This window comes from Gorilla gorilla, chromosome 21 (assembly GCF_029281585.2).
Source record: "Gorilla gorilla gorilla isolate KB3781 chromosome 21, NHGRI_mGorGor1-v2.1_pri, whole genome shotgun sequence".
Taxonomy (NCBI): Eukaryota; Metazoa; Chordata; class Mammalia; order Primates; family Hominidae; genus Gorilla; species Gorilla gorilla.
The window spans coordinates 48,723,881-48,739,477 of NC_073245.2; the positions used below are offsets into that span (position 1 = coordinate 48,723,881).

Here is a 15,597-nt window from a genome sequence, read left to right on the forward strand (position 1 = left end):
CATACTTACACAGGGGTATGTTTCTGGGCTCTGTTCTGTTCCTCTTTTGGCTGCTTCTATGTTAATACAACTATTTTCATTTACTTGTTATTTAATTTTATTTTTTTGGTGAGTCTCGCTCTGGCACCCCATCTGAAGTGCAGTGGCATGATCTCAGCTCACTGCAACCTCTGCTTCCCGGGTTCAAGCGATTCTCCTGCCTCAGCCTCCTGAGTAGCTGGGACTACAGGTGCATGCAGCCACACCTGGCTAATTTTTTTCTATTTTTAGTAGAAATGAGGTTTCGCCATGTTGGCCAAGCTGGTCTCAAACTCCTGACCTCAGCTGACCCGCCTGCCTCGGCCTCCCAAAGTGCTGGGATTTACAGGTGAGAGCCACTGAGCCTGGCTGACAGCTGGCTAATTTTTGTATTTCTACTAGAGATGGGGTTTCACCGTGTTGGCCAGGCTGGTTTGGAATTCCTGACCTCAAGTGATCCGCCTGCCTCAGCCTCCCAAAGTCCTAGGATTACAGGTGTGAGCCACTGCGCCCAGCTGACACCTGGCTAATTTTTGTATTTCTAGTAGAGATGGGGTTTCACCATGTTGGCCAGGCTGGTTTGGAATTCCTGACCTCAAGTGATCCACCCACCTCAGCCTCCCAAAGTGCTGGGATTACAGGAGTGAGCCACCGTGCCCAGCTGTATTAATATAACTTTCAATTACCATGGCTTTGTAGCACGCCTTGGTATCTGGTGAGTGCTCCTTCTTTATCCTTTTTGTGCAGAAAGAAAAATTATTCTTATATCTTCATTCTTCCAATATAAATTATAGAATTTGTATATCAAGTTCCTCAGAAAAATTCTGTTGGGATGAAAACTGGAAGTAGAGTAAGCTTATAGATTAATTGGGGAAGAATTGATAACTAAAATATTGAATCTTCTCAGCTATAAGTCAACTTTATCACTCCATTTATTCAAGAATCCTATTATATCCTTCTATCCAAGTTTGAGTAATTTCTCTATGAAGGTCTTTCATAATTTAATTTTCATTTAATTTAATTTTTTGAGAAAAGGTCTCACTCTGTCACCGAGGCTGGAGCACAATGGCATGATCTTGGCTCATTGCAGCCTCAGCCTCCTGGGCTCAGGTGATCCTCCTGCCTCAGCTTTCCAAGTAGCTGAGGCTACAGGTGTGTACCACCATGCTCAGCTAACTTTGAGATTTTTTTGTAGAGATGGGGTCTCACTATGTTGTCCAGGCTGGTCTTGAACTCCTGGGCTCAAGCAGCCCTCCTGCTTTAGCCTCCCAAAGTGCTGGGATTACACCCATGAGCCACTGCACCTGGCCTCCTGCATATTTTTATTAGATTTATTCCTTGGTACTTTCTAGTAGTTTTTGTTGAGTTTTGTGAAATTGATCATTTAAAAAATATTTGCGGCCAGGTGCAGTGGCTCACTCCTATAATCCCAGCACTTTGGAAGGCCAAGGTAGGCAGATCATTTGAGGTCAGGAGCTCGAGACCAGCCTGGCCAACATGGTGAAACCCCATCTCTACTGAAAATACAAAAATCAGCTGGGTGTCATGGTGGGCACCTGTAATCTCGGCTACTTCTGAGGCTGAGGCAGGAGAATCACTTGAAACCGGGAGGTGGAGGTTGCGGTGAGCTGAGATCATGCCACCGCGCTCCAGCCTGGGCGACAGAGGGAGTCCCTGTCTCAAAAAAAAAAAAATGCATATTCTAATTAGTCACAGCTAGTAGGTAGAAGTGTTTAATCCTTGTATGTTGATCTTGTGTCCGGCAACCAAGATAATCCAACATGGTTCTCTTGGATTTGCATCATAAATGATTATATTGTGTGCTAAGAATGCCAATTTTGTCTCTCTGATTTTTTTTTTTTTTTTTGAGACGGAGTCTTGCTCTGTTGCCCAGGCTAGAGTGCAGTGGCGCGATCTCGGCTCACTGCAAGCTCCACCTCCCGGATTCATGCCATTCTCCTGCCTCAGCCTCCCAAGTAGCTGGGACTACAGGTGCCCACCACCTCGCCCAGCTAATTTTTTGTAATTTTAGTAGAGATGGAGTTTCACCGTGTTAGCCAGGATGGTCTTGATCTCCTGACCTCGTGATCCACCTGCCGCAGCCTCCCAAAGTGCTGGGATTACAGGTGTGAGCCACCACGCCTGGCCCCTTGTCTCTCTGATCTTATTGATATCTTGTCCAACTGTATGGCAAGGTGCTTCAGGACAGTGTGGAATAATAGGTCCATATCTCTACCTTGGTCCTGACTGTCATTCACTCAGTGAATATTTATTGAGTACCTACCTTATGCCAGGTACTGTTGTAGCTTCTGGGGATGTCGCAGTGAACAAAACAAAATCCCTCCCCTCATGGGAAGGGATACCAAATAACCAAATGTGGTAAGCAGTAACCAGGTGAGCAGTAACAAATAACCAGGAAGGGTAAGAGCAGTATAGTGTCCGCTGCACAGGCAGGGTCGGTGTTGCTGTTGCATTCAGGGTGGTCAGGGAGGGCATCCCTGGCCAGGTGACCTGTGAGCAGAAACCTGAAGAGAGGGAGAGAGGAAGTCTGTAGAGATCTGGGGAGAAGAACTTTTCAGGCAGAGGGAGCAGCACCTGACTGATGGGCAAGTGCTTGACATGCGCAAGGCTGAGGGAAGCCACCAGTGGGCTGCAGCCATGAGCCAGAGGAGAGGGATGGGAGATGAAGTCAGACTGGGGGCGTCTCAGATCACAGGGGTCTCAGAGGCCCTTTTTTTTTTTTTTTTTTTTTGAGATGGGGTCTCACTCTTTCACCCAGGCTGGAGTGCAGCGGCACAATTTTGGCTGACTGTAACCTCCACCCGCCAGGCTCAAGCAATCCTCCCACCTCAGCCTCCCAAGTAGCTGGGACCGCAGGCCCGCCGCACCTGGCTGGGAGTTTTACCACGTTGCCTAGGCTGGTCTTGAACTCCTGAACTCAAGTGATCTGCCCATCAGAGGCCATTATTAAAGGCTTGGTTTTACTCCAAGAAGAGCTCATCAGTTCTGAGTGCTGCAACTTGACATACTTTTTTAAAGAATTAATCTGGCTTCTCTATCCAAATGAGAACCTCCGTGTACCTTCCATTGGCACACAAATGGAAGCTGGGAGATGAGTTAGGAGGATTTAACAATCTGGGTAAGAGAGACTTTAATGGAGGAATCAGACTGTGGATATATCTTGAAGATAGAACAGGATTTCTCGACAGATTAGATATGGGTAAGAGTAAGGGAGCCAAACATGGCTTGGAGTCTGAGTGAAGAAGAGGATGGCGTTGCCACTGAAATGGGGAAAACTATAGGAAATGTCGATCTGGGGGAAAGTCAGGAGTTTGGTTTGGAACATGTTAAATTTGATATGCTTTGTTAGACATCAGAATAGAGAAGTCAAGCAGGCAGTTGGATATATGAGTCTGGGGATAAGGTCCAGTTTGAAGATTGTATTTGGGAGTCACCAGAGTATAGATTAAGATGAATAAGATGAGAATGCCTAATAAGTAGAGAAGACAAGCTGTCTAAGGACTGATCCCAGAGACATGAACACTTAGCGGTGGAAAGGGAGGTTATAATAAACAGCAAGATCAAAGGAAGAGCAATTGGAAGCCACCTGAACAACGTTCTCAAGGAGAGAATCCACAGTGTCAAAGGCAGCTGAAGGGCTCACCAAGCCAGATCTAGAAAGGCAGAGGTCATTAGATACATAAAGGGCCATTTTGGTGGAATGGTGATGGCAGAAGCACGGGTAAGGTAGCCTGATAGGAGGAGGATTAAGAGAAGAGAAAACAGGAGAGTAATTGGAGACCACATGCATGGATTTTCCTGTACAAGGAAGCAGAGAAATGGAGGGATGTAGGGTCAAAGGAGACAGCTGTTTCATTGTTGTTGTTGCTGTTGTTTTGAGATAGGGTCTCACTTTGTCACCCAGGCTGAAGTGCAGTGGTGTGATCTCAGCTCAATGCAGCCTTGAACTCCTGGGCTCCACTGATCCTCCCACCCTAGCCTCCCAAGTAGCTGGGAACACAGGGGTGCACCACCATACCTGCCTAATTAAAATTTTTTTTTTGTAGAGATGCAATCTTGCTTTGTTGCCTAGGCTGGTCTCAAACTCCTGGGTTTAAACAGGCATGAGCCACCGCACCTGTCCTTGTTTTGTTTTTTTAATGGAGCAATATAAGCATGTTTATATGTTGCTGAGAATGACCTTGTTAGAGTAAGGGAGCTTATTATGCTGGAGAGAAAACAGGCAACTGTTGGGGTTATCCTTAGGTGAGAAGGAATTGAATTAGTGCCCAAGTAGAGAACAGATAGCTTCTCCACAGGGACAGGAGAAAGGCCATGTCTGAGGAGGGGTGAGGTGAGGCAGACGGGAGCAGAGTCATCACCTCAGGGCAAGGAGGTGGGGTGGACGCGTAGGACGTCTCTGGAGAGCAGATTTGAAACTGGCATCCAGGAGAGAGGAGGCCCACCAGTCACTCCAAGGACCACTGAGATTAGGTGTGAAGGCAGAACTGGAATGGGGGAGGGATGCATCCATCCAAAAGATGAGCTTGGGTTTACTGTTTTCCATTCATTGCATGTCTGTATCACACCACTTTCTATAAAATGGTTTGTCCATTTCTCCTTAAAAAACTTTTGTTTTATATATTTTGAAGATATTGGATGGATCAAGTTTAGAATTGTAATATTCCTGGCAGATGTTCACTGATCCATTCTGTTTTTCAGAATCTGTTTGTGTTTGCCTGAGAGTTATCTTATATGTATTATGACTATTACAGTAGCGGACTTCCTTTGATTAGTGTTTGTCTGGTATATCTCTTTCCATCCATTTACTTTTTACCTTTCACTGTCCTTATTAATCATGTCTCTTGTAATCAGCATATACCTGGATTTTATGTTTTATCCAGTTTCCTGATTTTTATTTTAGAAATAGGTAATGTAGTCCATTTTTACGAGGTGACTTCTATATATTTAGGTTTATTCTTACCATGTTATTTTGGGGGATTTGTGCTTTTTAAATGTATTTTAATTTATTTATTTAAATAGAGATGGGTTCTCACTATGTTGCCCAGGCTGGTCTCAAACTTCTAGCCTTAAGCAGTCCTCCTACCTGGGCCTCCCAAAGTGTTGGAATTACAGGCGTGAGCCACTGAGCCCAGCCTCCTTTTCTGAGGTGTCTTTTTTCCTCTTTCTTCCCTTCTTTTGGATTAACTCCTCTCCTCACTCCTTTTACAAACCCTGCTAGTTTTGAGGCTATGTTAATTGGGATTACATTTGCCTACAAATAACACTAAAACATTTCTAAAAAGTGATTTAAACAAGACTGTTTATTTCATTCTCAAGAATGTCTCAGACAGTGATGGTGGAGCCACAGGCTTTTTTGTTTCCTTGCAGTTTGATGCCATTAATTGGCTTTCATTGATAAGATCTTCTCAACTGTCAGAGTGCTGCTGGATCCCAGCATCCTAAGTGCATTCCAGCTAGCAAAGGAACCAACAGCAAAGGAGAACAAGCTGGCCCACGCACTGCTTCTGCTTCTGCTTCCACTGCTTTGGCCAGAATTTAGACATACAACTATGCATATCTTGCTGCAGGGGAGTCTAGGAAATGCTTGATTCCAGGCTATGTGCCCAGTTAAAAATAAAAGGTCCACACAGATCACTTGTTTTCAGAAGCCTATGCTGTGCTTAGTAGACAGTGTGCACATTATAGAGAGTTGGCATAATGCTAACAACAGAATCCTTATTCTAATCCTGATCCTAGTATAACTTGTTGTAGGATTCTAGTACTTTGCATGCCACGCCTCAGAGTTTTAATGTGACAGTACTGGCTGGGCACGGTGGCTCATGCCTGCAATCCCAGCACTTTGGGAGCCGAGGTGGGTGGATTGCCTGAGCTCAGGAGTTCGAGACCAGCCTGGGCAACATGGTGAAACTCCATCTTTACTAAAATACAAAAAGTTAGCGGGGCATGGTGGCGTGCACCTGTAATCCCAGCTACTTGGAAGGCTGAGACCGGAGAATCACTTGAACCCGAGAGGCAGAGGTTGCAGTGAGCCCAGATTGCACCATTGCATTCCAGTCTGGGCAACAAAGCTAGACTCCGTCTCAGGGAAAAAAAAAAAAAAAAATTGGCAGTACTTTGTCCTGGGAAATTCACACTATGCCTAAAGGCTTGCTGTGTTTCATTTCCTCTGAATAAAGTTGCTGTTAGATATGAAGGAAAAAAAATCAAAAGTTCTGTGTATGGCTGGGCGTAGTGGCTTATGCCTGTAGTCCCAACACTTTGGGAGGCTAAGGCAGGTGGATCACTTGATCCCAAAAGTTCAAGACTAGCCTGGGCAACATAGTGAAACCCCACGAAACACCATGTAAAACACCCCACGTGAAGCACCATGCCTGGCTAATTTTATATTTTGTATCTCTATAAAAAATACAGCCGGGCGCGGTGGCTCACGCCTGACCTCGTGATCCACCCGCCTCGGCCTCCCAAAGTGCTGGGATTACAGGCATGAGCCACTGCGCCTGGCCGAACCTGTGTCTTAAAAAAAAAAGAAAGAAAAGGCTGGACGCAGTGCTTCACGTCTGTAATCCCAGCACTTTCGGAGGCCGAGGTGGGCAGATCACTTGAGGCCAGGAGTTTGAGACCAGCCTGGCCAACATGATGAAATCCCGTCTCTACTTAAAATATAAAAATCAGCCAGGCATGGTGCGGGCGCCTGTAATCCCAGCTACTCGGGAGGCTGAGGCATGAGAATTGCATGAACCTGGGAGGTGGAGGTTGCAGTGAGCTGAGATTGCGCCACTGCACTCCAGTCTGGACGACAGAGCAAAGCGATTCTCCTGCCTCAACCTCCCGAGTAGCTTGGACTACAGGCGTGTGCCACCACACCCGGTTATTTTTTGTATTTTTAGTAGAGATGAGGTTTCAACGTGTTGGCCAGGTTGACCTCAAACTCCTGACCTCAGGTGATCCGCCCACCTCAGCCTCCCAAAGTGCTGGGATTACAGGTGTGAGCCACCGTGCCCGGCCTAGTAGTTTCTTAATGTTTTGAAAATGAGTTGTTGTTACTGATTTTTTTTTTTTTAATTTGTTGGTGGTTGGAGAAGTCAGCTTGTCTGACACTCACTGGTTTGTCTTAGCCAGAATCAGAAGTGATTACAATTGTCAATGTTGAATCAGTCTTGCATTCTCAGAATAAACCCAGCTGAATTTATGATATATTATTTTAGTACACTGCCGGGTTTGATTTAATATGTGATTTAATAATTGTCTTTGTTCATGAGACATTGGCTTGTGATCTTTCCTTTCTATCCTTGTCCTGTTGTAGTTTTAAGGTCCTCTAGCTTCAAAAATCAGTGTGGGACGTTTCCTCTTCTCATAGTCTCTGAAGGAATTTAACAACAGGATTTTGCCAGGCACAGTGGCCCACACCTGTAATCCTGCACTTTGGGAGGCCAAGGTGGACAGCTCACGGTCAGGAGTTCAAGACCAGCCTGGCCAACATGGTGAAACCCCATTTCTACAAAAATACAAAAATTAGCTGGGCATGATGGCGGGTGCCTGTAATCCCAGCTACTCTCAGGATGCTGAGGCAGGAGAATTGCTTGAACTCGGGAGGCAGAGGTTGCAGTGAGCTGAGATCCCACCACTTTACTCCAGCCTGGGCAACAAAACAAGACTCGGTCTCAAAAAAAAAAAACCAGGATTTTATTTCATGGTTCTATATAACTCTAGTTTTGAGTTTCTTTTCTAGTATAGCTATATCACATTATCCTTTACTCATTCCTAATCTTTATTTGCATCTGTCTTCTTTTGATCTTGATCAGTCTGACGGGGTTTGTTAATTTTATTAATCCTCTTATTTTTATTAATTTCTCTTCTCTTTGGGTTAATTGTATTATTCCCTTACTAATGTCTTAAATTGGAAGCTAATTCATTTTTTCAGCCTGTCCTTTTATATAAGCTTTGAAGCCGATGCATTTCTCTTTAACTACTACTTTAGCTGTATCTGACAAGATCTGCAACTTCCACTGTGATTTCTTTGACGACTGGGTTATTTAGATGTGTAAATCTTTGTTTTTATATGGGAGTTTATTAGTTATGTTTTCATTACTGGTTTCTAACCTATTTATATTAATGTCAAAAAACATGATCTGGTGGCTCATGCCTACAGTCCTAGCACTTTGAAAGGCTGAGGCAGGAGGATCAGTTCAGCCTAGAAGTTTAAGACCAGCCTGGGAAACATAGCAGGACCTCTTCTCTATTTAAAAAAAAAATAAATAAATAAATAATTAGGCCGGGCGCAGTGGTTCATGCCTGTAATCCCAGCACTTTGGGAGGCTGAGGCAGGCGGATCACGAGGTCAGGAGGTCGAGACTAGCCTGGTCAACATCGTGAAACCCCGTCTGTACTAAAAATACAAAAATTAGCCAGGCGTGGTGGTGCGCGCCTGTAGTCCCAGCTACTTGGGAGACTGAGGCAGGAGAATCGCTTGAACCCGGGAGGCAGAGGTTGCAGCGAGCCAAGATCGTACCACTGCACACCAGCCCGGGCAACAGTGCGAGACTCCATCATCTCAAAAAAAAAAAAAAAAAAAAAAATTAGCTGGGCATGGTGGTGCACTCCTGTAGTCCTAGCTACACAGGAAGCTAAGGCAGGAGGATTGCGCACGCGCAGGTCAAGGCTGCAGTGAGCCGTGATGGCACCACTGCACTCCAGCCTGGGTGACAAGACAGAGACCCTATCTCAAAAACAAAACACATGATCTGTATGATACCCAGTTCTTTGTAATTTATTGTGTATTTTATGGCCAAGAATGTGGTCATTTTTAGCAAATGTTCCATGTGTGAGAAGTATATTTTATATGAGGTTTAGAGTTTTCTCTCTGTGTGCGTGCGTGTGCGTAAGTGCGTGTACGCACAGATTTTTTTTTTAGTCAGGGTCTATTCATCTATTGACAGACACTTGGGTTGTTTCTACCTTTTGGCTACTGTGAGTCAAACTGCTATAAATATTGGCGTACAAGTATCTGTTTAAGTCTGTTTTCAATTCTTTTGGGTTTATACCCAGAAGTGGAATTGGTTGATCATGCGGCAGATCTATGTCTCGCTTTCTGAGGAACCACCCAACTATTTTCCACAGCAGCTGCATCATTTTATATTCCTACCAGTAATGCACAGGGTTCCAATCTCTCCACATCTTTGCAACACTTGCTTCCACTTTTCTTGATAGCTTTTGGGGTTGGTTGGTTGGTTTGTTCTGGAGACAGGGTTTCACTCTGCTGCCCAGGCTGAAGTTAACAATAGTGCCATCATAGCTCACTGCAGCCTTGACCTTCTGGGCTCAAGCAATCCTCCCACCTCAGCCTCCTGTGTAGCTGGGACTACAGGTGTGCACCACCATGCCCAGTTTTTTTTTTTTTTCTTTTGGTAGAGAAGAGGTCTCACTGTGTTGCCCAGGCTGGTCCTGAACTCCCAGGCTCAAGTGGTACTCCACCTCGGCCTCCTAAAGTTCTGGGATTACAGGCAGGAGCCTTGATAGCTATCTTAATGGGTATGAAGTATCATTATGGTTTTGATGTGCAGTTCCCTGATGACTAATGCTGTTGAGATGTTGAGCATATTTACTGAACATCTATCTTTGGAGAACTATCCTTGTACATTTTAAAACTGGGTTTATCTTTTTGTTGTTCAGTTGTAGGGAATTCTTATATATATATATTCTTGGCATTAAACCCTTATCAGATACATGATTTGCAGAGATTTTCTCCCATTCTGTGCGTTGGCTTCATTTCTTCATAGTGTCTTTTTTTCTATGAGACAGAGTCTCACTCTGTTGCCCAGGCTGGAGTGCAGTGGCACAATCTCAGCTCACTGCACCCTCTACCTCCCAGGTTCAAGTGATTCTCCTGCCTCAGCACCCCCGAGTAGCTGGGATTAATAGGCATGCGTCACCAGCCTAGCTAATTTTTGTATTCTTAGTAGAGACAGGGTTTCACCATGTTGGGCAGACTGGTCTCAAACTCCTGACCTCAAGTGATACACCCACCTCAGCCTCTCAAAGGGCTGGGATTATAGGCATAAGCCACCACACCCAGCTTTTTTCTTCATAGTGTCCTTCGATGCATAAAAAGTTTTCCATTTAATGACGTCTAGTTTATCTGCTTTTTTTTCCCCTTCTTTATCAGCTTTTTTTTTTTCCCCCTTCTTTCATTGCTATGCTTTTGGTGTCTTAAGAAACCATTGCAAAATCCAAGGTCATGGAGATTTGGTCTTATGTTTTCATCTGAGAGTTTTGTTTGTTTGTTTGAGACAGAGTCTCGCTGTGTTACCCAGGCCGGAGTGCAGTAGCGTGATCTTGGCTCACTGCAACCTCTGCCTCCCGGGTTCAAGTGATTCTCCTGCCTCAGCCTCCTGAGTAGCTGGGATTACAGGTGTCCACCACCAAGCCCGGCTAATTTTAGTATTTTTAGTAGAGATGGGGTTTTGCCATGTTGACCAGGCTGGTCTTAAACTGCCAACCTCACCTTGGCCTCCCAAAGTGCTGGGATTACAGGCATGTGCCACCACATCTGGCTATTTTTTGTATTTTTAGTAAGAGACGGAGTTTTGCCATGTTGCCCAGGTTGCTCTCAAACTCCTGGCCTCGAGTGATCTGCCTGCCTTGGCCTTTGCCTTTCAAAGTGCTGGGATTACAGGCGTGAGCCTCCGCGTTCATAACCATGATCCCTCTGATTTCTCCCATCCCTCTGTCCCCTTTTAGAACTCTGATAGATCATGTTCTTTCTCTTCCATGCCTCTGAATCTCTTTTTAGTAGTTTTCTTTTTTATTACTTAGTCCCTACTTCTGTTTCTAAAAAGATAAAGTACCCAGGTGCAGTCTTATATAATAATTTTTTAGGAAAGACTCCCTTTTATTCCCACTCTTCTTTAAACTAAGCCAGACACAGGTCCCCACTGTCTACCCTGGGGAGCTCATTTTATTCCCCCCAGCTTAACTATTCGTTTAAAATAAAAGTTTTATTCTATTCATGGGGCAGCTGAAGCATTTTGTACCTGAAGCCTTTCAGCCCTCCTCTCCCTGTAGGGCTCTGCTACTCAGGACAAGTCCTCAGCAGGGTTGAATCTCTGTACGATCTCCAGGGTGGCCTTGTTTCTATGATGGCCTGATTTTCCTCCTGCTCTAGTTCCAGAGCCCCTGTTTTATGTCCTTCCATTGTCTTACTATCTCTGCTTTGAACTCTTTTACATATTCTTGGATAAATGTTACAATTTTCATCTATTCCCTGGCAACAATTTCTGGTAAGTATTCATGTGCCATTTGCTGTTCCTGTAATATCTTTAACTCCTGTGTCAGTTCCCTTTTAATTACTAATTTCTTAATGAGGTGAATTCTTCCTTGATGAGCTCTTGTAAGTAGATCATTGTGAGAGAGGGGCCAGGACTGTGTCCCAGGCTGGCAGGAATCTGTACGTGGGAATGGGTGCCTGGGAGAGTTCTATCAGGATTTTCTTCTCCACAGGCAACTACAGGGCTCCTCACAGTGCAGGACCTCCCCACCTCTGTCATTCTCCTTGTTGCCAGCTAGGTTCAGGAAAGCTCTTGCTGCAGTCCACACTCTTTCTTTTTTGTTTTTGAGACAGGGTCTTGCTCTGTCACCCAGGTTGGAGGAATGCAGTGGTGCCATCATAGTTCACTGCAGCCTTGAAACCCTGGGTTCAAACAATCCTCCCGCCCCGCCTTGCCTCCTGGATAGCTGGGACTATGGGCATCCACTACCACACCCAGCTAATTTTTAAATTTTTTCATAGAGAGAGGGTTTCACTTTGTTGCCCAGGCTGGTCTTGAACTCCTGGGCTCAAGTGATCCTCCTGCCTCAAGCCTCCTAAAGTACTGGGATTATAGGTCTGAGCCACTATGCCCAAGCCTCCTTTTTTAATTTCAAATAAGAGATTATTTCAAATGAGAGATTATTGGGTATGATCCTTTTGTTTGTTTGGTTTTTGAGATGGAGTCTTACTCTGCCACCCACGCTGGAGTGTAGTGGGCGTGATCTTGGCTCACTGCAACCTCTGCCTCCCAGGTTCAGATTCTCCTATCTCAGCCTCCCAAATAGCTGGGATTACAGGCATGGGCCACCACGCCTGGCTAATTTTGTATTTTTAGTAGAGACAGGGTTTTACCAGGGTTGGCCAGACTGGTCTCGAATTCCTGACCTTGTGATCCACCCGCCTCAGCCTCCCCCGTCTTGTTTACTTTGTTTGCTTTTCGGTGATTTCTAAGGGGGTTGGGGATGGGTGGCACTGTCTTTATGCCAGCACCTTTTGTGTGTGGTGGGGGTGGGGGCAAGGTCTCACTTTGTCACTCAGGCTGGAGTGCAATGCTGTCATCACAGCTCACTGCAGCCTCAACCTACCTAGTTCAAGTGATCCTCCCAAGTAGCTGGGGCTACAGGCACATGCTACCATGCCTGGCTTATTTTTGTATTTTCTGTAGAGATGGACTTTTACCACGTGGCCTAGGCCTCTCAAAGTGCTCAGCTGTGCCAGTACTTTATGATTTTTTGAGGCAGGGGGTCTCACTCTGTCGCCCAGGCTGGAGTGCAGTGGCATGGTCTAAGCTCACCACAGCCTCTGCCTCCCAGGTAGCTGGGACCACAGATGCGCACTAGCACACCCAGCTAATTTTTTGTATTTTTGGTGGAGACCTCCTGCCTCCCTAAGTGCTGGGATTACAGGCATGAGCCACTATGCCTGGCTGATGCCAGCACTTTAAAACTAGAAGTCATAATACAAGATCAACCTTGTATTCCTGGGTTAAAGACTTCTCAATTAGGATATTTATTTTTTACAATTCTTCTGATAGATCCTATTTGCTTATACTTTAAGACTTCTACATTTATGTTAGTGAAAGTGGTCCATTCTTGGCATGTCCTATCTGCTGTCAGAGTTCTTAAAATCAGTTGCATCATTTTCCATGTTTATTTAATCTCTGGAACAGAATATATAAAAAAGGGATTTCCTGTTCTTTGAAAGTTTTTAATACCTCAGCTGTAAAACTACTTACACCTTTCTGAGAAGAGTTCTGCTTCAGTTTCTTAAAAATATTTGAGTCTAATCAGATTTTTTATTTTGAGACTGAGTCTCCCTCTGTCACCCAAGCTGGAGTGCAGTGGCGCCATCTTGGCTCACTGTAACCTCCACCCCCTGGGTTCAAATGATTCTCCTGCCTCAGCCTCCTGAGTAGCTGGGATCACAGGCATCTGCCATTATGTCCAGCTAATTTTCATATATTTGTAGAGACGGGATTTCATCATGCTGCCCAGGCTGGTCTTTAACTCCTGACCTCAGGTGATCTGCCTCAGCCTCCCAAAGTGCTGGGATTACAGGCATGAGCCACTGTACGCAGCCTCTCTTAAGACCATGATTTATGTTTTTCTGGAAAATGTTTTACATTTACACTCAGTTTTCATATTTGTTGCCATAACATATCCTCAGGAAATGGGATGGGGTTGACTTTATATTGTTTGTGTTTTTCTCAATGAGAATGGATTAATGTGTAGATAAAATGAAGACCACCACCATCATGAAATAATGAGTTCTACCCTAAGGGAGTGTGGGAGGAGATTAAAAGCATGATGCCATCCCACCAAACCCTGTGCTGTGCTAAATCAGTCTTTTTCCACCCTCTGTTTCTCAGTCTTAGGAAAAGTCCTCAGTGCTGTGGGCAGTGCCCAGCTACTGATGTCCCAGAAATTCCAGCAGTTCCGGGGCCTCTGTGAGCAAAACTTGGTGAGTGTGATTCTCCTTCCTCCACAGCAGGGCTTCCAGCCTTTGGCTGCCCACTGTACTCTGCCAGCCCCTCGAAGCCTCTGTGCCCTCCTCTGTACACAAACAGTGCGGCTTCCTCATGGTGTTGGAAGGACAGTGGCAATGTGTGTCAGTGTCTAGCACAAGAAAGGGGGCAAAAGTGGCCCTATCAGATCTCTAATATCTTTCCATGTTGAAACAGCCACATGGATGGTAAAGTCAATTAGCACTGGTTTATTTATATAAAATATATTCTGTATCGGCTGGGCACAGTGGCTCATGCCTGTAATCCCAACACTTGGGAGGCTGAGGCGGGTGGATCACCTGAGGTCCGGAGTTCAAGACCAGCCTGACCAACATGGAGAAACCCTGTCTCTACTAAAAATACAAAATTAGCTGGGCGTGGTGGTGCACACCTGTAATCCCAGCTACTCGGGAGGCTGAGGCAGGAGAATCGCCTGAACCCGGGAGACAGAGGTTGTGGTGAGCCAAGATCGTGCCACTGCACTCCAGCCTGGGCAATGACAGCGAAACTGTCTCAAAAATTATATATATTTTTTGGCCAGGCGCGGTGGCTCACGCCTGTAATCCCAGCACTTTGGGAGGCCGAGGCAGGCGGATCATGAGGTCAGGAGATGGAGACCCTCCTGGCTAACACGGTGAAACCCCTTCTGTACTAAAAATACAAAAAATTAGCCAGGCGTGGTGGCGGGTGCCTGTAGTCCCAGCTACTCGGGAGGCTGAGGCAGGAGAATGGTGTGAACCCGGGAGGTGGAACTTGCAGTGAGCCGAGATCGCGTCACTGCACTCCAGCCTGGGTGACAGAGTGAGACTCCGTCTCAAAAAAAAAAACAAAAACAAAGAAATCCCACTGCTGGGATTGGTGGCTTGGCTTTCTCCCTCCCTCTTACCTCTTAGGAGGGCTGGCCCTGCCAGGGTCAAAAGCAAAGTCCTGGGCTGTTCTGCCTGTGGGAATGTGTGTACTCCCAGCGGGAGGCAGTGGAGAGAGTGTTTGTCTCCAAGACCTACAGAGACTTGGGGGTTGCGTTGTCATGGAATAGAGTGACACGAGGGAAACAACACAGATTCTGTGACCTTTCCCACCTGGGAGTGAATCGGGCTTCTCTCGGTGTCACTGTCACACCATGGCCAAGAACTTCTGTTTCTTCCCTGCAAAACGAGAACACCTGTCTGCTAGCATACACATACATTAGGGACAGGAGTGCCTTCCTTGCCACAGCCCTTAGACTATCCCCCAAAGATCCCCACCACTAGGGCTGGTGCTGACCGGAACTGGCTTAGATTCATTCATACAGATACTTACCCAGACACTAGGCCTCAAGAGCCCCCGTGGGTGCTGGCAGGGCCCAGAGGAACCCTGCTTGTTGGGGGGTCGGGGGGGAGCAGGACAAGCCTCTGCTGAGCCCCACTGATCCCCATCTGGCCCACAGAACCCTGATGCCAACCCACGCCCCACAGCCCAGGACCTGGCAGGGTTCTGGGACCTGCTACAGCTGTCCATCGAGGACATCAGCATGAAGTTCGATGAACTCTACCACCTCAAGGCCAACAGCTGGCAGCTGGTGGAGACCCCCGAGAAGAGGAAGGTGAGCATGGAGCAGTGCGGAGGGGAAGTCCAGGGACAAATTCCTGGTCGGCAATAACGCTGCCCACATCGGTCAGTGCTGCTTGGCTCCCTTCTCCGTGTGTCGTCTTTGAGCTGGGGGCTCACATCCATCACTGCGTGGGGTCCATGCTTGGCACTTGTCTGG

General features: G+C 46.1%; 1 protein-coding gene and 1 long non-coding RNA gene across 16 annotated transcripts in view; one reads left to right on the top strand and one right to left on the bottom strand.

The window, feature by feature from the left end:
* The window catches only part of DLGAP4 (DLG associated protein 4), a 161,680-nt gene that overhangs the window by 143,619 nt on the left and 2,464 nt on the right, over positions 1 to 15,597 (top strand). For 12 of the 13 annotated variants that reach the window (XM_019016943.4, XM_019016946.4, XM_055373452.2 and 9 more), the window contains 2 exons: positions 13,716 to 13,807; positions 15,277 to 15,432. In XM_019016943.4, the coding sequence (XP_018872488.1) occupies positions 13,716 to 13,807; positions 15,277 to 15,432 (248 nt within the window). Of the gene's footprint in view, positions 1 to 13,715; positions 13,808 to 15,276; positions 15,504 to 15,597 lie in introns of all 13 variants that reach the window. The other variant, XM_063702403.1, reaches the window with a different exon arrangement.
* The window catches only part of LOC115931716 (uncharacterized), a 65,739-nt gene that overhangs the window by 2,495 nt on the left and 47,647 nt on the right, over positions 1 to 15,597 (bottom strand). For all 3 annotated transcript variants that reach the window (XR_008674649.2, XR_008674647.2, XR_008674648.2), the window contains 2 exons: positions 14,930 to 14,995; positions 2,303 to 2,543 (listed from right to left, as the gene is read on the bottom strand). This is a non-coding gene — a long non-coding RNA (uncharacterized lncRNA). The remainder of the gene's footprint in view (positions 1 to 2,302; positions 2,544 to 14,929; positions 14,996 to 15,597) is intronic.